This window comes from Lolium rigidum, chromosome 6 (assembly GCF_022539505.1).
Source record: "Lolium rigidum isolate FL_2022 chromosome 6, APGP_CSIRO_Lrig_0.1, whole genome shotgun sequence".
Classification (NCBI taxonomy): Eukaryota; Viridiplantae; Streptophyta; class Magnoliopsida; order Poales; family Poaceae; genus Lolium; species Lolium rigidum.
This window is the reverse complement of record NC_061513.1, coordinates 308023699-308044064: the sequence shown is the minus strand read 5'-3', so window position 1 is coordinate 308044064 and position 20366 is coordinate 308023699. Positions and strand designations below refer to the sequence as shown.

Below are 20366 nucleotides of genomic sequence, written 5' to 3'. Positions count from 1 at the left end.
TCTAGATAATATCTAGTATTGAGTTTTGAACAACAAGGAAGACGGTGTAGAATCTTATAATGTTTACAATATGTCTTTTATGTGAGTTTTGCTGCACAGTTCATCCTTGTGTTTGTTTCAAATAACCTTGCTAGCCTAAACCTTGTATCGAGAGGGAATACTTCTCATGCATCCAAAATACTTGAGCCAACCACTATGCCATTTGTGTCCACCATACCTACCTACTACATGGTATTTATCCGCCATTCCAAAGTAAATTGCTTGAGTGCTACCTTTAAAATTCCATCATTCACCTTTGCAATATATAGCTCATGGGACAAATAGCTTAAAAACTATTGTGGTATTGAATATGTACTTATGCACTTTATCTCTTATTAAGTTGCTTGTTGTGCGATAACCATGTTCCTGGGGACGCCATCAACTATTCTTTGTTGAATATCATGTGAGTTGCTATGCATGTCCGTCTTGTCCGAAGTAAGAGAGATCTACCACCTTAATGGTTGGAGCATGCATATTGTTAGAGAAGAACATTGGGCCGCTAACTAAAGCCATGATTCATGGTGGAAGTTTCGATTTTGGACATATATCCTCAATCTCATATGAGAATAATAATTGTTGCCACATGCTTATGCATTAAAGAGGAGTCCATTATCTGTTGTCCATGTTGTCCGGTATGGATGTCTAAGTTGAGAATAATCAAAAGCGAGAAATCCAAAATGCGAGCTTTCTCCTTAGACCTTTGTACGAGTGGCATGGAGGTACCCCATTGTGACACTTGGTTAAAACATGTGCATTGCGATGATCCGGTAGTCCAAGCTAATTAGGACAAGGTGCGGGCACTATTAGTATACTATGCATGAGGCTTGCAACTTGTAAGATATAATTTACATAACTCATATGCTTTATTACTACCATTGACAAAATTGTTTCATGTTTTCAAAATAAAAGCTCTAGCACAAATATAGCAATCGATGCTTTCCTCTTTGAAGGACCATTCTTTTTACTTTTATGTTGAGTCGGTTCACCTATCTCTCTCCACCTCAAGAAGCAAACACTTGTGTGAACTGTGCATTGATTCCTACATACTTGCATATTGCACTTGTTATATTACTCTATGTTGACAATTATCCATGAGATATACATGTTACAAGTTGAAAGCAACCGCTGAAACTTAATCTTCCTTTGTGTTGTTTCAATACCTTTACTTTGATTTATTGCTTTATGAGTTAACTCTTATGCAAGACTTATTGATGCTTGTCTTGAAAGTGCTATTCATGAAAAGTCATTGCTTTATGATTCACTTGTTTACTCATATCATTACCATTGTTTTGATCGCTGCATTTATTACATATGTTTACAATAGTATGATCAAGTTTATGATGGCATGTCACTCCAGAAATTATCTTTGTTATCGTTTTACCTGCTCGGGACGAGCGAGAACTAAGCTTGGGGATGCTGATACGTCTCCGAGCGTATCGATAATTTCTTATGATCCATGCCATATTATTGATGATACCTACATGTTTTATGCACACTTTATGTCATATTCGTGCATTTTACGGAACTAACCTATTAACGAGATGCCGAAGTGCCGATTCTTTGTTTTCTGCTGTTTTTGGTTTCAGAAATCCTAGTAACGAAATATTCTCGGAATTGGACGAAATCAAGACCCAGGGGCGTATTTTGCCACGAACCTTCCAGAAGACCGAAGAGCATACGAAGTGGGGCCACGAGGTGGCCAGACCACAAGGCGGCGCGGCCAAGGGGGGCCCGCACCGCCCTATGGTGTGGGCCCCCCGTCAGCCCTCCGACTCCGCCCTTCCGCCTACTTAAAGCCTCCGTCGCGAAACCCCTGAGGCGAAAAACCACGATACGGAAAACCTTCCAGAGCCGCCGCCATCGCGAAGCCAAGATCTGGGGACAGGAGTCTTGTTCCGGCACCCTGCCGGAGCGGGGAAGTGCCCCCGGAAGGCTTCTCCATCGACACCGCTGCCATCTCCACCGCCATCTTCATCACCGCTGCTGCTCCCATGAGGAGGGAGTAGTTCTCCATCGAGGCTCGGGGCTGTACGGGTAGCTACGTGGTTCATCTCTCTCCTATGTACTTCAATACAATAATCTCATGAGTTGCCTTACATGATTGAGATTCATATGATGATGCTTGTAATCTAGATGTCACTATGCTAGTCAAGTGAGTTTTACTTATGTGATCTCCGGAGACTCCTTGTCCCACGTGTGTAAAGGTGACGAGTGTGTGCACCGTGTGGGTCTCTTAGGCTATATTTCACGGAATACTTACTCACTGTTATGAATGGCGTAGTGAAGTGCTTATTTATATCTCTTTATGATTGCAATGTGTTTTGTATCACAATTTATCTATGTGCTACTCTAGTGATGTTATTAAAGTAGTTTATTCCTCCTGCACGGTGTAATGGTGACAATGTGTGCATCCGTGTTAGTACTTGGCATATGCTATGATCATGATCTCTTGTAGATTGTGGAGTTAATTATCATTATGATAGTATTGATGTGATCTATTCCTCCTACATAGCGTGAAGGTGACGAGTGTGCATGCTTGTGTTAGTACTTGGTTTAGTCGTATTGATCTTTCTTGCACTCTAAGGTTATTTAAATATGAACATTGAATTGTGGAGCTTGTTAACTCCGGCATTGAGGGTTCGTGTAATCCTACGCAATGTGTTCATCATCCAACAAAAGAGTGTAGAGTATGCATTTATCTATTCTGTTATGAGATCAAAGTTGAGAGTGTCCACTAGTGAAAGTCTAATCCCTAGGCCTTGTTCCTAAATACTGCTATCGCTGCTTGTTTCTTGTTTCTTTGCGTTACTACTGTCTGCGTTACTACTGCTAGCGTTACTACTGCTTGTTCTATCGTCCTGGGCAAAGAACTTTTTCTGGTGCCGTTGCTACTACTTATTCATACCACCTGTATTTCACTATCTTTTCGCCGAACTAGTGCACCTATTAGGTGTGTTGGGGACACAAGAGACTTCTTGCTTTGTGGTTGCAGGGTTGCATGAGAGGGATATCTTTGACCTCTTCCTCCCAGAGATCGATAAACCTTGGGTGATCCACTTAAGGGAAACTTGCTGCTGTTCTACAAACCTCTGCTCTTGGAGGCCCAACACTGTCTACAAGAATAGAAGCACCCGTAGACATCACATATGCATCTCCAGATGCAGATGACTGGAAAGAAGCTGTCCATAATGAGATGGACTCGATTCTTTCTAATGGAACTTGGGAGCTATCAGAACGACCCCATGGATGCAAGCCTGTGGGCTGCAAATGGGTGTTTAAGAAGAAGCTAAGACCTGATGGTACTATTGAGAAGTACAAGGCGCGGCTTGTAGCTAAAGACTACACACAGAGAGAAGGCGAAGATTACTTCGACACCTATTCACCTGTCGCTAGACTTACCACCATTCGAGTACTACTGTCCATGGCTGGCTCCTATGGTCTTATCGTCCATCAAATGGACGTAAAGACAACTTTTCTTAATGGAGAGTTGGAAGAGGAAATCTATATGGATCAGCTCGATGGGTTTGTAGTAAAAGGTGAAGAAAGAAAGGTGTGCAAGTTGCTGAAATCTTTATATGGCCCGAAACAAGCACCTAAGCAATGGCATGAGAAGTTTGACGAACTTTGACTTCGTAGGTTTTGTTGTCAATGAGGTCGACAAGTGCGTTTACTATCGCCATGGTGGGGGCGAAGGTGTTATACTATGTTTGTATGTGGATGATATTCTGATATTTGGTACAAACATGAAAGTAATACTCGAGGTCAAGTCCTTCTTGTCAAAGTGCTTTGATATGAAAGATCTGGGAGAAGCTGGTGTGATTCTGAACATCAAGCTTATTAAGAACGAGAGTGGGATTACTCTAACACAATCTCATTATGTTGAGAAGATCTTGAGCCGGTTCGGCTATATTGATAGCAAGTCTTCTCCAACACCTTATGATCCCGAGTGTGACATTATGCAAGAACCGGAGGATTGCCGTAGATCAACCGAGATACTCTCGGATTGTTGGCTCACTCATGTACTTAGCGAGCGCGACTAGACCGGACATCTCTTTGCTCGTTAGCAAGTTGAGTAGGTTCATGTCAAACTCGAGTACCGATCATTGGCATGCGATTGATAGGGTCATGCGCTACCTATGTGGTACAATGAGTTATGGGATTCACTATTCGGGGCACCCAGCTGTGCTTGAAGGATATAGTGATTCGAATTGGATCTCGGATGCGACTGATCCGTACGCCACAAGTGGGTATGTATTTACCTTGGAGGTGGCGCAGTATCATGGAGATCTTGCAAGCAAACCATATTGACGAGGTCAACTATGGAAGCAGAACTTACTTGCTTTAGACACAACCACTCGTTGAATCGGAATGGTTGCGTGAGCTCTTGATGGACTTGCTCGTGGTTGAAAAACCTGTTCAGGCAATCCTTTTGAATTGTGACAATCAAACTGTAATTGTCAAAGTGAACAATTCTAAGGATAACGCGAAGTCATCAAGACACGTCAAGAGACGTTTGAAGTCCGTCGAGAAATTGCGAAACTCGGGAGTAATAAGCTGTTACATATATTCAAACAGACACTGCAGATCCCTTTACAAAGGGACTATCACGTAATGTGATAGAAAGTGCATCGAGGGAGATGGGTTTGAGACCCGTTGATGTTACACCATAGTGGTAACCCAACCTTTGTGATCGGAGATCCCGTGAATTAGGACCCGGGAAGAACAAACTAGTGGTTTAATTGAGGAGAGTATTATGTAACCCTCTCTATGTGAAGATGCACAACTCTCAATTGTCAGTAAGGCAGGTTGGCAAAAGCCTTAATGTGTTTATGTTGGCTATTTTAGCAAAGATGCTGTCCTACAGAGCATTCTTGAAATAACACACCTATATGAGTCCGATTGTTAAACGTTGCAATCTATGAGATTTGGGTTTTCTCTAGTAAACTCATGAAGAGACCACGAAGTATGACGCATATGCTTCACCCGCGGGGTAGGCTACTGGCAGCCATGTACTGGTCATGACTTTGAGTGAAACCCTGTTCACGCAAAACTTGCAATTCAAGGCTTAGTTCATTGTTCAAGTGTGAATGGATGTAGCTTAAGGTTCTAGGCGAAAGTTCAACTTAACAGTCTCCGCTGAAACACTGGTATATAAACAAACAGTGAGTATTGGTAAATCTCTAAATGGGGATTTGAGATCTGGTGGGGAATTGTTGAAATATTGGGCCTACACTTAATGGCCCATACTAGATTTCAGATTTTCCTATAAATCTCAAAGCCCACATAGTGGAAGCCTTGTGAGTTTGAGCCCAAGTTGTTGGCAGCTCACTAGGGAGTGGCAAGAGGTGAGAAGTTTAGTCCCACATGGAAAGTTGGGAGGAAGTTAGACCACCTTATAAGGTGGGTTGTTCCACCACTAGTAAGTGAGTGAGAAAAGGAGTGCTACACGCGCGCGCTCCTCCTCCTCCTCGCTCGCTCGACACGACGCGCGCGCCGCGCTCGTGGTGAGTGGATTGAGCCTCGAGCCGAGACTTTCCTTACTTTTTGCAGCTCAGGAAAACGAACAGAGTCCTAGACGGACGCGTCGCAGTTAGTCGGTTCGGGTCGCTCCCGGATCGTGGGCTATCTGTAACCGACTCAAAACGTTCGTGCGACGTGGGCGTGGCCCACGTTGCCTAGGGTTTTCTGAGCCTATATAATCTCTTGCCCGGCTACCGCAGAAACATACTGAATACACGAGTTAGGGTTTCCACCTCTCTTCGCTTGCGCCGCCATCGTAGCCTACTCCATCCCGCGCGCCGACGTGCATCGGCGAACGGGAGAGCGAGTCTCCGGAACCGCTCGTCCTTGCGATCCTGTACGGGAGAGGGCGGAGTAGGGTTTTGGGAAGCGCTCCGCGCGACCGGTCAAGCTCTTCATCACGGGTCGCCTTCCGTCCAAGTCGGGCGGTGCTGCCTACCGCCGTCTTCAACGCCGTCTACTACGACCCGTCGTCCCCGTCATCAACAACGTTGTCATCAACAACGTTACTGTCTGCAACATCGTCCGCTACACCTTCACCGACACCTCCACCGGATCGGTACGTGCGACATATCTCGATCCGTTTAGCGATGGATGTTGTACTCGTTTGCTCGCTACTCGTTCATGTTGATCACTGCATCTAGTATGTTCGAGTTTCACATGTTAGTAGTTACTGTCGTCATGCTTAATATTCTGGAATTAATCATGAAAATTGTACCTAATTATCCAACAGAAGCAGGGGAGAAATGCACCGAAGAAGCGGTGCACTAATGATGAGGCGCAATGCCAATGGTTACCGCCCCAGGAACCGTGGCGCCATTAAGAAAATATGATTATCAATGGTTGTGTCTATGACAGGTATGTCCCACCAAAAATCTGCAACGACTCACGTCTGACACGCCCACCACACTTCCTGTGGATTAGGGATTTCCTAAAAAGACCGGACAACCTATGCACCCGACAGAAAATCAGTTTGAGGCGGACCATTGGAATCTTATTTCTGCCCGACGCATCCAATAGCCTTCGACCTTTTGAGGGAGGGGATGGGATGCTGTGTTTTTTTTTTGTGGAGAATCTGATGGGATGCTGTGATGGCATTGGATTCACACGCTCTCTCCAGGCCTATCAAGGAAGCAACATGGATAGGCTGTCGGCCTGGTAGCGAGAGCATGGTGGAAACAAGTCCATGGGCTCTTGGCACAGTAGTGGGAGCGGCATTGATGGAAACATACTGACCTTGAAACCCAGCAGGCCAAATCAACCATTTAGTTCTGTTTATTATACATTGGTATTGGTCCAGTTTTGTCTCAAATCTTTTTTGAGATATCAAATCTTCTTCTTCATTAAATGCCGCAAGGCTGCTCGCTTGCTCATCTTATTCTTTTGGTTTGTAAAAATAAAGGAAAAGATGCCAAGTAAATATATGATTGAAAACATGGAGGAAAACCACCAATTAAGTGGGCATCTATACACGCTTTGTATATGTAACAATTCCGACAATGGTTTTCTTTGGAGGCCACTTAACATTTACATGAAGTTAACTTTTTTGATTTCTAGACCTAAGCTGACCAAATGCGTACCTATTGTATTTCTTAAATTCTTGGCAAGACAATGGATATACCTCATAAAATATTTCGGTCACAACTTCGTTGCATATTTGAGCTCTTCGGATACTCACAGAGCGTACAATTAAAGAACCATGTTTGTGGGGGTTCTAATCGTTGTGGTCATTATGACATCCTCCTTCAAAAAATATATTGAGTATTTCCTCTAATTTATATTAATTGACTCAACTTTATCTAGATACATATGCATCTAGTCAACAAACACGTCTAGATATATATCTAGATAAAGATGAGTCAATTAATTTGAATTGAGGGAGTATGAAAATTTCGATCGTATGCTTTTTTTCCCACCACAGTTTTTGGCTTTCTAAATCTGCCCCTCAAAGAAAAAGAAACAAAAAAAAAACACACACACACAGTATTAGCTGCAGCTCGCACCACTAGCAGACTGGCTCCCCAAAGAAGAAAGGAAGCCGGCTGGCGATCGAGCCGGACCCAACCCAAAACTCGAGCTCGGAGTCTCGGACCCAAGCAAACCCTAGCTGCGAGCCAGCCTCGCTCCCCTCCACCCCCGTCCCGATCGGCGCCGGCGCCGGCTCGCCTCCCCGCTCCTCGGCTCCGCCTCCCAAACCCCCTTCCCTCTCTGCCGGCTCGGCTCCCCGCCGCCGCTACCGATCCATCGGCTCGTTCGCTCGCTCCTCACCCACGCGCGCTCTGCTCACATTCCCGATCGAGCTCCGTCGACCGGGATGGCTGACATGACTCCCCTGCCGGTCGCCGGCGACGGCATGGAGGGGGGCAAGCCCAAGAAGAAGAAGACGATGAAGTCCCTCTACCTCACCTTCTTCGAGACGGCGCCCGACGGCAAGAGCCGCGCCTGCACGCTCTGCGGCAAGAGCTACTGCCTCACCACCGCCACCGGTAAAACTCTGCACATATCAAGAAACCCAGTCTCTTTTGGTTGCATTTTCAGAACCTTAATATAGTATGCGCATTTGTTACTTTGATTAGTATTCGCTGCAGAATTCGGTAGCTGTTTTTGTTTTTGAATTAGGTAGCTGTTTAATTAGTTTGTACTGCCTCACCACCGCCATCGGTAAAATCGAGCACACATCAAAACCCAAACTTTTTTGAATTTTCAGAACTAAAAAGCTTACAACTCCTCGTATGCACATTTGTTTCGTGACTTAAACATGTTCGCTGCAGAATTCAGCAGCCTTTTTTGTTCTCGGTGAAGTCGGCATATAAGCTCCATGTTGCCTGCACTCGTGCGTCCTCTGGCCTGCCTAAGGAATCAAGCCAATCAGACCCCATTTGGGAAAGGATCTGGGCTCTGCCTTGCCTTATGAAAGTCAACAGTTTGCCTGGCGACTTGCTCATGATAGTCTACCGCTGCCAATGAACATCAATAGGAGGGGTATTGAGCTTGAGACCATCTGCCCGATGTGTCAAAGAAGCGATGAAGTGGGTGCCCAAACCTTCCTCAACTGCAAGGTGATGAAAGCTTGCTGGAGGACTCTTGAGCTTGAGGACATTCGGCTCAGCCTCCGCGGATGTGCAAATGCCAGAGAAGTTGTCTGGGCCATCCTTGAATTGAACATTGAACAAAAACTCCGTGCCCTGATCCTGTGTTGGCAGTGGTGGAGTGCTAGGAACAAGGTGAATGCCTGTGACAAGGCACGCTTGGCTAATGAGGTGTGTACGACTGTGCGCCACTGGGTCAATGACTCAAAGGAATTCTATCTCAAGGGCACCTGTGTGCAGGCTAAACAAGCGGTTCAATGGACCAGGCCTACGGAGGACACCATTAAAATCAATACTGATGGCGCCTATTTCCCGGGAACTAATCATGGTGGCTGGGGCTTCATTGCCCGTGACGCTGATGGAGATGTTTGCGGGTCGGGGTATGGATACCTGAGAAACATTCGTGATCCTCTTCGGGCTGAAGCAGAGGCATGTCTGCATGCTTTGCATGCCACTGCGGCTTGGGGCATGACGAGGATTCATATCGAAACTGACTCAACCATTCTAACCGAAGCCATGTCCACAAACAGATTTGATCGCACGGCTGCTGGTGCTATCTTTAAGGACGCTAGGGCTTTTATGCGCTTAAATTTCCATTCCTGTATGAGTAGTTTCAGCCCTCGGGCATGTAACAAGGCAGCTCATGAACTGGCTGCTTTGGGCGCCTCAAGCGAGCCAGACTCGTTCGTTTATTTAGCTGAGGCTGCCCCATCTGCTGTAAGTGCTGTTCTGGCCAGCGATTTTGCTGCGTCCAGTGAGTAATGGAATCGTAGTGTTCCAATTCAAAAGAAAAAAAAAACCCCAGCCTCTTTTGGTTGCATTTTCAGAACCTTAGCTTACCAAGAACAATGCCCCCTAGTATACGCATTTGTTCCTTGATTAATACGTGTTCGGTGCAGAATTCGGTAGCTGTTTAATTTCTTTTGCGAATTAGGTAGCTGTTTAATTAGTTTGTACTGCCTCACCACCGCCATCGGTAAAATCGAGCACACATCAAAACCCAAACTTTTTTGAATTTTCAGAACTAAAAAGCTTACAACTCCTAGTATGCACATTTGTTCCGTGACTTAAACATGTTCGCTGCAGAATTCAGCAGCTGTTTTGTTTGTACTCTCTGAACTGCGAGCAGTGAACTTAGATGTACATCCAGTGGTAATGTGCTGCGCTGTTGTGTTACAGGGAATCTGGGGAAGCATCTGAACAACCGGCACCCCGGATACGACCAGCTCGCCGATCAATTTCAAGGTGACCCTACCCAGAGCACCATTGCCAGCATGTTCGCGAGGAACAAGAAACATCACCCTCCGATGCGAGCTCGACCGCACGCGCAGCCGCAACAGCCTCAAGTCCAGGTTCAGGTTCAGGCCCAGGCGCAACCAAAAGTTCTTCGTGCGCAGCCTAAACCGAAGCCGGCTGTCGATGTCGACTACGTCAACTGGTTGCTTCTCCGGTGGCTCATCAGCTCCTCCTTTCCGCCCTCCGCCCTAGAGGACAGCGCGTTCGCTGACAGTTGCAGGTATCTGAGCCCTGCCGTCAGGCTTTGGCCCAAGGAGAAGGCTCAGGAGATCACCCTCCAGGTGTTCAAGAGCATGAAGGAGGACGTCAAGGCGTCGCTGCAGCGTGTCCGGTCCCGGCTCTCCATCGCGCTCGACTTCTGGACCTCTTACGAGCAGATAGTGTACCTGTCTGTCAAGTGTCAATGGATTGATGAAAGCTGGGTCTCGCAGAAAGTCCTGCTTGACGTGTGCCAGATTCGGTACCAGTGCACCGGGGCCGAGGTTCTGCGTGTTCTGCTGACTGTCTTGCGGGAATTTAACATTGATTTGAAGATCCTTGCGTGCACACATAATAACAGCCAACATGCGATCCATGCCTGTCACGAGCTCAGGCGGGAGCTCGAGTCCCGTAAGCTCCCCTTCTGCTACATCCCCTGTGCTGCGAGGACGTTGGAGATCATCATAGAAGATGGCCTGAAACATGTGAAGTCACTTTTGTACAAGACCCGTGCGTTTATTCTCGAGACCAATTCGAGCCCGGAGATGATGGAGGATTTTAAGCACTGGGCTGAAGTTTACCAAGAGGGCTCGTGGAAACTCCCATTTGATCATTCGATAACTTGGAATGGCAATTATAATATGCTTGATGTAGTAAAGAAGGTACTGCACAGTCCATACCCGCATCCCATTTTCCATCATGGTTGATAGTTCTATTTTTCACCATTTAAACCTTTTTCCTGTAGGCCCCTAATGCGATGGATAACACCATCAAGAAATTTGAAGACATATTTGGACCAAGGGACTGGGTTCTGAGCGCTGAGGAGAAGTCAGTGGTCAATTCATTGCACTCATACCTTGAGCCATTTTATAAAACTACGACCAACCTTTGCACTTGCAAATTACCAACAGTTGGCCTAGTGTTCTTCTTCATGGACCATGTCTTTGAGTTGATCAATATTTGTCATAACAGCAGCCACCAAAAATTATTTGAAAACATTGCCAGAGACATGTCCAAGACAGCTCTTGACTTCACATCTCAAGCTTACAACATCTACACCTTCACAGCTGCAATTCTTGATCCAAGGATCAAAGGAGAGCTCATCCCTGACGCCCTCAACTCCCCGAGCAACTTGGAGGATGCAAGGGACCATTTTGTGAGAGACTACAGCAGCATCTTCCAAGCTGCTGGAAATGGCTACAGCATCCAAGACAGCGCTGATGATGGTGGAGCATTCTCCTTTGCTGAAGAGATTATTCGTAAACGCCGCCGTGTGAGCATGAGCACTGCCGCTGATGAGCTTACTCAGTATCTCGCCGAGCCCCCTGCACCAATTTCCACTGATGCTCTTGAATGGTGGAGGGGGCACTCCTCCCGTTACCCACGGCTCTCTTTGATGGCCCGTGATTTCCTGGCAATCCAAGGGACCTCATTGGATCCTGAAGAACTGTTCACAAGCAAAGGGGACAGTATCCACAAGCAGCAGTACTGCCTTCCTCTCAGTAGCATGCAGGCTACAATGTGTATAAAATCATGGATGCAGAGTGGGTATCAGTTCAATTTTCAGTCGACCATTATTGATTTCGAGAGATTAATCGAATCTGCTACCGCTCCTGATGCTGTAGATGGTCTGGTTTCTTCTTGATGAATGAAGTGTTCGAAATTCAGAGTTCTAGATTAGTTCAGCGGCCTCTGTTATATTTGTCTTTGGTTCTCATGTAAATAGTTCATTGACAGGTTTGTAGTGATCTTCGCATATAGTCTCATAGTCAAAACTATATGCCAAACAGCTTGTAATTTTGGAATCATGACATTTAAGAACCTTGGAGTCATGGTAATGAGGAGAAACAATGCAATTTAGGTTCGCTTGGTGCTGTGAGTTACATGTTCCTTTCATGTGATCAGGAGTCCCTTTGCTACCATTGGCTCTATAATGATGTAATTCTGTAGGCAGTTCGCTTCAGTTTTTTCTGTTATTGCAGTATTATTACTGCACCAGTACACAGAGTACAGAATGTGGCCATACATGATGTGATTGGAAAATCACTAAATACTAGAGTCAAGTCTGAAATTATATCAATGTTAATATATGTTTCTTATTCAATGTTGATGCCAACGAAAAGGATGTGTAACTAATAGATGAGCATCTTCTCTTATGCGCATTAAATTCATGTGATTTTATTGATTATTTTTTGTTGCAGACGGAAGAGAAAGCAACTCAAAGTTTGGAGGCAGGTAATGCCCCTCACGTCCTTGGCCTAGCTCAATCAAAATTTTAATGATATGGAGCTCCATGAATTGGCGATCCTGGTGGTTTTAATTTAAGATCTATGCTCGAGAGTCACATGGGAATGGAACTGAGAAGTGAGAATAATGCATGCATAACTAGATGGTGTGCAAGAATCTGTAGATTTTATTCTGCTGGAATGTGATCCCGCGGAAGTACAGAAGTACAGAATCCACTGCCATGCTCACCGAAACATACAAAGGACACACCCCATGTTTACTGATTCTTTGGGATTCACTGGCATGACCGTGCTGTAGAACCCCAGAAGCACAAATCTTACTGTATTTTTTTTCACACTGCCAGTATTATGTCTTTCTGACTTCCGAGTCCCCCTAAAGTGTTATTTTAACATATTCGAAGTTCTTAAGTATTCATGTTATATGGTGTGTATTTTTTGAGAGAAATGGCCTATTTCATTAATAGATAAAAGTTACATACAAACTTGGTAACTAGACATACCATAACAATACAATTGTATTGAAAACTTTGTAGATAGAACCCTAAAGGATAGAAAAACATAGAACCATCCCTATAGTTTCCTAGACTCGCCGAAGCCAATGGCTGCCGCCAAACTCCAAGCTGCCTAGACACATGTTGAAAGAGACGCCGAGCCTCCACCATTGTCAGATCCAAAAAGGCACCATCACCAAGGAGGTTTTGTGAGCCGATGAACATGCTGCTGCTAGCACATGTCATTGTGCCACGCCAACCAGGGGATGCCTCCGTAGATCCATTACCTTTGGACCTACATCATCGCTCAAGAGCATCCACCTCGCCATGCCTCAAGCGGCCGCCATGGATTAAGAGGAACGCCAACGAAACGCTGTGAAACTAATCTCGCCAGATCTGAAGAACGATGAGAATATCAAGCCGTCAATTTAAATGGTCGACAAGCACACGTTGCCATCAACTCTAAGACGCCGATGTGGAGTAAAGTTAAGGCAGATTTATTTGCTTGTGAGCCGCTCCCACCACCCCAACAACAACACACCACAACGAACAAACCCTAATCTGGACACTAGACCAGAACAGAGAAATGAGGTCGCTCATCCCTCCTTCCACCGGAGCGGCAATCTGAAGGAGAGGGGACCAACGCCGGTGGAGATCCGGAATTGGCCACCTCAGAGACTAGAGGAGGCCAAAACGGTTCTGTAATATTTCGAGCTTCATGGCCATACTTGAGACTTCATATATTTCTGGGGAAGGAAACAAATCATGGTACAGTGTTGCCGTGTTGGCGTTGATTCATGAGCTGAATACTACTAATGTGCTATCAAGCAACTATACTTTATCTTCATTCTGACTTGTTTAGCTCATAGAATATATGGCACTGTACCAATTGTCAACAACTAAAGTAATGGAGTTCTCACATGGTCGAAACTGTGATGTGACCTTGGTTTTGCACGACTGGAACCTAAAAATCTCTAGATCTTAGGACCACATGCTCTCACTGTTTTTTCTCCTCTGCATTCAAGACACCGACCAGTGCATGACACAGCATCTCCCTGCATCATTTCCTGCCTTCCTGGCCATTATTGCATTGGTTAGGGATTGACAGGGTCTTAACAACAATGTTTTATCGTAATCATATCGATTATCTTCTGATAGATGATTTGGTGAAGATGCTAATGACAGTCAGGTTCCACATGTCAAGCATCTGGCGATGTGTTATCGCGCACTTAATGCAGTGTGATGGTCAGCTACAATCTCTTTCTTTTATTCAGAAGAATTTCATGACACTATTAGTCACTACGATTTTTTGCTCGGACTCTCCATTCAGTTCTCAAGTTTCTTGATCCAGCATTTTAATTATCTCAGATCCATGTGATCGACAAGATAAATATCGTCATTGTTACCTGCACGTATTCCCCTCATTCTTGCACGAACTTTACATATTGACAATTAACCGCTTATAGTTTCGGTTTTCTGTTCATTCTCAGATGAAGGCCAGATTGGATCGGCAATTTGTTTGCCCTTTTTCAGCAAGTTGTGTTCATTTATGATATCATACCGGATGCTTCCTTCATTCAGTTCTCAACTTTCTTCATCCAGTACTTCAATTATTTTAGTGATCAGCTTTTTTGAAGCTTAAGAAAAAAAGATGTCTTGGGATCATTGGTAATGCAGAAAATTCGCATAAACACAATTTGATTCCCACAGGGAAGGGGAAAGAAAATCTCTACCTATATATTCTGAGTAAGTTCCACTTCTCAATCCCTGTTTGTGCCTACTGTTAAAGATTACCCCCATTTAAGTTTTTCCTCTTTTTACCATCTACCTGTGCATTACTCTACATTTTACCCCATTTAACCAGCCTTTCCCATTCTGACACTAGCCTCTGACTGAAATTGGCTCATATATTTATTTAGCAAGTTCCGTCGCAAATTTTATGAAGTGACACCTGACACAAGAAATTACAGTTCACAGTTCGTCTCAAATGATGGTGGAGTTAGATAACATTGTTTTCAGCAAAAGCAATTTTTGTTGACATATTGTGTCTCCACTACACTGAACTCGAGCATTCTAGGATGAGCAAAAGGAGTTGTCCTCAAACCCCCCTCTAACCACACAGTAACTGCAATTAATTCTAGTATCATTACAAAACTACTACTCCACTTAATGACACGGAGCTATCAATGTTAGTAAACCAAAAAAAATGAAATTACTTTTATTCAGAGATAAAATGAGCTGGATATGTTCTTTTAGATTTTTGATAATGTTTTTTATAGTTCGTGAAGTGGCATCCAATGTGTATGGCAAGTGGGTCCGAGCTGTTGGCATTGGAAAACTTGATGAATGGGGTAAAATGTGAAAACAATGCATGACTCATCGACACAAAAATGAAGTTTAGTCTTATAATCTCCTCACAAATGCTTGCAAATTTTTTACAAGGTGACGGCTGACCGCATGAAATGCCAGTTCACAGTTCGTCTCAAGTGATGGGTGAGATCGGAGCAACATTTTTTCGATAACATGTTTCTCTGTTGCCAAGTTGTTCTCCGTCTCACTGAAATACATCAGCGTTCTTATATGAGCAAGGAAGCAACGAGTTGTCTTCAGCCTCCTCTAATCACGCACTAACTGCAATTAATTCGAGTAGGATTATAAAACTGTTTGACTCGGAGAAAAACACAAGCAGCTGCATGATCTCCGATTGGTGACGCGACGCTATCAATGTTTGTAGAAGAAAGTCCGTAGTTGGCAGAGGTATATGCTCCTGGATTCTATATTTTTGCTTTGATTTATCTTGTTCTTCAGTAAGATCCCTGACAAATAATTGTCAATCTCGATCTGGACCCGGTGAAAGAAGAGGGAAAAAAATGAGACTTGCACGATCATGCATTCGTGCTTGTTCCACCGCCCAAAAGGCAACTAATTAATAAGTGTTTTGATCTCAGTAAGGTTTCCTTTTGTAAGTACATGACTTAATGGATGATTTTACAATACTGATTCAAGAAAAAACAACTTCTCTTATTTACAGATACCAGGTACACCATAAACGCACAAACACAATCGTTTAGACTGGGAACCTTGACACTTGATGTATCTCGTTGAGCCTGGAAAGTTGTCCAGCTTTCACTAATCTTTTGATAAACAGCATCTTTTGTTTGCGTTTCCTTAGACAAATTGCAGGGATATGAAGGCTCATATATACTTGAGGAGTTATGGTGATTTACTTTGTCCTGTAAATAATATCATTGACAAATATCCGTCAATCTAGATCTAGACCCAGTGAAAAAAACAGAGAAAAACTACCAGTAAGATTTTCGCTACCATGCATGCATACTTGTACCACCGTCCATATGATTGTCTAGATATAAATGTATTTAGTCACCAAATGCGCCGTATCTAGATGAAGTTTAAGTTAATTAATTTGGATCCAAGGAAGTACATATTTTGATGTCAATAAGAATCCCTCATGCATACTTGTACCACCGTCCATATGATTGTCTAGATATAAATGTATTTAGTCACCAAATGCGCCGTATCTAGATGAAGTTAAGTTAATTAATTTGGATCCAAGGAAGTACATATTTTGATGTCAATAAGAATCCCTTCATACTCCTTCCATTTTATTTTATTTAGGTGTATTTATTTGCATGGTGACCAAGGCACTTGTTCAAGTATAATTCGGAAAGTAAATACACCAAACAATTCAGGATTTACCTAGAAAAATAAATCTAATAAAAAGGAACAGAGGATTGGGCGCTTCATTGAAAACATCATCTCTTCTTGCCTTGTGAAAACAAATTTATTTGTTAATGTTTTATTGTGCTAAATACAGTGGTGAGAACTCTAGTCTCTAATTCACAAAACAAGAAGAATTGATCTATAAAAAAAGCTGAAGCAAAAGCATGATCCATTATGACTAGTTCCCAGCTCCAAGATCGACTGCCATGTATGTTTACAGAGCTTGTGCTCTCTTTTGTTTCTTACATGCGCCAAGATCAACTAAAACTTGGCAAAAACTTGACATGGATGCATAGCCTAAGATTGATTCTGAGACAGGATAGCGTCCAGGGCGTCCTTCACTTGAGACAGCTCCGGGGCTTTCCCTCCTTGCACCGGCCAGAACTCATCGGTCGCCAACACCTGCACAAATATGCACAAGCTGGGTTATAAATTACGGATCATACACCAGACTAGTATTTTTTACATGAACCAGAATATAGTTAATATTAAAGTGAATTGTGTAGAAAGAGTGGTCGTATTTATGATCGACCGCCGCATACCTTGACTTGCAGCTGCAGAAACTTGACATAATTGATTGCCTTCTCTAGCATGGTGACCATGTCCACCTACAGGAGTTGATTCCATCCAAATTAACAACTACTCCCTCCGTTCTTTTTTAATTGACTCAAATTTAGTACAAAGTTGTACTAAATCCGAGTCAATTAAAAGAGACCGGAGGGAGTAACAACCAGGCCATTTTGACGAAAAAATTGCACTGAAGCAGGTTCGTGGTATGCATGGGAAGAAATCATGATAGACGCACCTTCGTGCCATTGGGAACAAGATCCTGCAGAACTTTGAGCCTCTCACTGATGCGCTCTCTTCGGACCTGTATATGACCAAGTGCCTTGGATTAGTTTGGTCTTATCCAAACAGTTATCTCACTGCACAATGAATCTTGCTCAATAATAGGGAGAAACCAACTCATGCTAATTATACCTTTGCAACAGCGCTTTGAGGATCCCCCTTGGTAGGGGCAACTTTGGCCTTGCTCTTCCTGCCTCCTCCACACTGCTTCTTAGCCACGGTTTGCGTCTCACCGCCCTTCACGTATGCACACAGATCACATTATTATTCGCTCCAATTCCATGCTTAATTTCTGTCTTGCTACAAGCAGATCGTGATGCAGTGAGTGATTAGAAGTAGGCGCTTACCGAGCACAAACGCTTCTGGGACGCCTTGGCTGGCGGCTTGATGTTGCTCTCCTGGATTTCTGGGCCAACATCGGCCGACCCTGGGTTCACAAACCCAAACTTGGCTGGACAGTGCTGGTCGGCCATGCCGTCCATCCAGAGCGTGCAGTCATCATCACCTGCCCCAGCGTTATAAGCCAGATGATGACCGACACCGCCGGCATGCTCAAAGCTGAGCACCGACGAGCTGGAGCTGGAGCAGGCACCCGAAGTTCCAACCGAGGCATTGTATGCCCAGCTGTAGTAGTCGGCTGAAGACCCACACCCGCCTTTGAAGTTGTCGACAAAGGCGAGCTGGGGCAGGGCAGTGGCAGTGTCGTCGTCATCACCGTCGACGACCACGCCGTGGTAGCCGAAGAGCTCCAGGGACATGGAGGGCTCGTCATCGTACATCGTCCGGAGATCCCGTGTGGTGGCCCGCTTGCTTGCCATCGGCTAGGCAGGTAGCACTGTGTGACTGTGTCCTACCTAGGCGAGATCAAGCTACTGGTGATGGGGAACTAGTTAGCTAGCTAGGGTTTAGGACAACTCTTGGCAGCTAGCTAGTTCTGTTAATGCATGAGACGTGCAAGCATGCGGCTACTTATATAGAGTGAGGGGTTCCTTAATCAAGTAGGTGGTAGTATGCAAAGCTTAATGAGCCAGCAAGGTGTGCCATATTCTAGTGAGGTTTTGAGCTGTCAGTGGAATATAGGGTAAAGTGCTAGGAGAGAGACATCAGTGGATGACAAGCCGCATACATCCATGATTAATTGCTTGCTATGGTCAGCTAAATAAGGTGATTAAGCAGAAGTGGAATTAAAATCCCCCATGTTCCAATGGAAGAGAAAGCCACATAATTTACAACTCCTCCACATCCGGGCTCTCTTCACGTGGCATTCAAAGCCAAGTTGATTCTTGTTTACATTAGTTAAACAAGGGAGGAGCTAGGTGGTGATAACATTGTGACAAACTTGTTGTATTTTATTCAAGCTTAGCATGCATGATGTGAGTAGAAGCATGCGAGCTGGGAAACTGTAATGTAAACAATGAGCTGAGATGGCATTCTTCCATAAATGCGTTTCTCAACTTCCATTGCCATGGCTAGCTAGTAATGTTGGGTAACTTAAATAATTTCTCTAGGATTACAACTGATCAGCCGTACGTGTATGAGTATGAGGGTACATGTTTCTTATATATGTAGGTTTCACAACAGCAAATGTTCCTCAGGTTTGATAGTGTATTGTTAACACCAATGGTTACAGTGGAAACAAGATTACTATCAGACTACTTCCTATGGCAGCGGATGATAGTACCTTGTTTTCACTGTAACTTCCCATGGACAGGAAAAACCATTTGACTACATCAACGACCAACACAGATCACCAATGGTTGCACGCGACGGTTCGTTTCAGAATTTGCAAAACCATGTGACTACGTATACATGCTCTCCAAACCAATTGCAGTGAACTGAACCGAAGCTTCCATGCATATCTTACGCACATGGAAAATAGTTTGTTACACACACACGTACCTTGCAGAATATCTTGTGCCGGGTGATGTGTAGATGAACTCCATGGACATCGCACACAGATCAGGATCTCCTCCAGCTTCGACGTGCACTCACGTCAACACGGTAAATACCCTGTACGTGGCTAATGCTCCCTAATTAAATTAGTCCTTGCAGTGACCTTTCAAAGCTTCACATGGCTTAGCTAGCAGAGCTCAACAGTGCAAGTGTCACACTTATTGCAAGCACATAAACAAACCCCTCCTTGAGTAGACTGATAAGCCTGGACGTGCGACGCAGTCGTGCAGCACCTACATACCCGACACTACCTACCAGATGGAGCTCCTCCCCGTGCATCTCGCTGTAGAAATACACATCAGAGACAACGTACATGTACTATATTAAGGCATCTCCAGGATAACACAAGTACGTATACAATTATACATATATACTCGGTTTGCGTAAACAACTACTGCACGCCTGTACTATTCCTTGTTGATCAGGTAAATGCATGGGGTTATATGGCTGCTGCTTCAAGCAGCAAAGCATTTGCAGGTCAATTTTTTAGTGTGGATTTCTTATCTGAACTATCTATTGATTTCTCTCTTATCTGAATTCTCTAATGGCTGTACAGCTCCAGATTATGATACCAAGGCTAGCTGCTCCTTGCCGACCTCCACACGCATACCCACCCACCATCTTGTTCCTAATGGCTAGCGTAGTCATCAGTACATAAAGATAAGTAACACCAGCATTTCTATAATGTCAAGGATATACTAGTGACAGTACAATATGGAACTGAGGTTAATTAGAGATAAGAGAGTTACCTCATTGAGCCAATAGAACACTACTTTAAATGTGTTGCTCTGCGGTTATCGATGTACCCCTCTCGTTCTGGTTCCAGCCTGCACTGCAAAATAGAAGTTGGTCAAGACATAAGATTCAGTAGTAATATGCTTGTGAATAAGTGCTAGGCGGTATGAACTCTAACTTGTCATGCAACCCAGGTGCTCATCTTAGCC

The 20366-nt window shown here is 44.3% G+C and overlaps 2 protein-coding genes across 2 annotated transcripts; one reads left to right on the top strand and one right to left on the bottom strand.

Moving 5' to 3' along the window:
• Positions 1-7867: 7867 nt before the first annotated feature.
• LOC124667650 (putative AC transposase) lies at positions 7868-12006 on the top strand. Its single transcript, XM_047204913.1, has 3 exons — positions 7868-8045; positions 9828-10804; positions 10888-12006. Exons 1-3 carry the CDS (start codon positions 7874-7876, stop codon positions 11785-11787), a joined length of 2049 nt encoding a protein of 682 aa, XP_047060869.1. The 5' UTR covers positions 7868-7873; the 3' UTR covers positions 11788-12006.
• A 4719-nt stretch (positions 12007-16725) lies between these two features.
• On the bottom strand, positions 16726-18287 carry LOC124659197 (transcription factor bHLH113-like). Its single transcript, XM_047197131.1, has 5 exons — positions 17817-18287; positions 17602-17706; positions 17426-17491; positions 17163-17228; positions 16726-17022 (listed from the first exon to the last, which is right to left on the bottom strand). The coding sequence occupies exons 1-5, from the start codon at positions 18285-18287 to the stop codon at positions 16918-16920; spliced, it is 813 nt and encodes a 270-aa protein (XP_047053087.1). The 3' UTR covers positions 16726-16917.
• Between the last annotated feature and the right edge of the window lie 2079 nt (positions 18288-20366).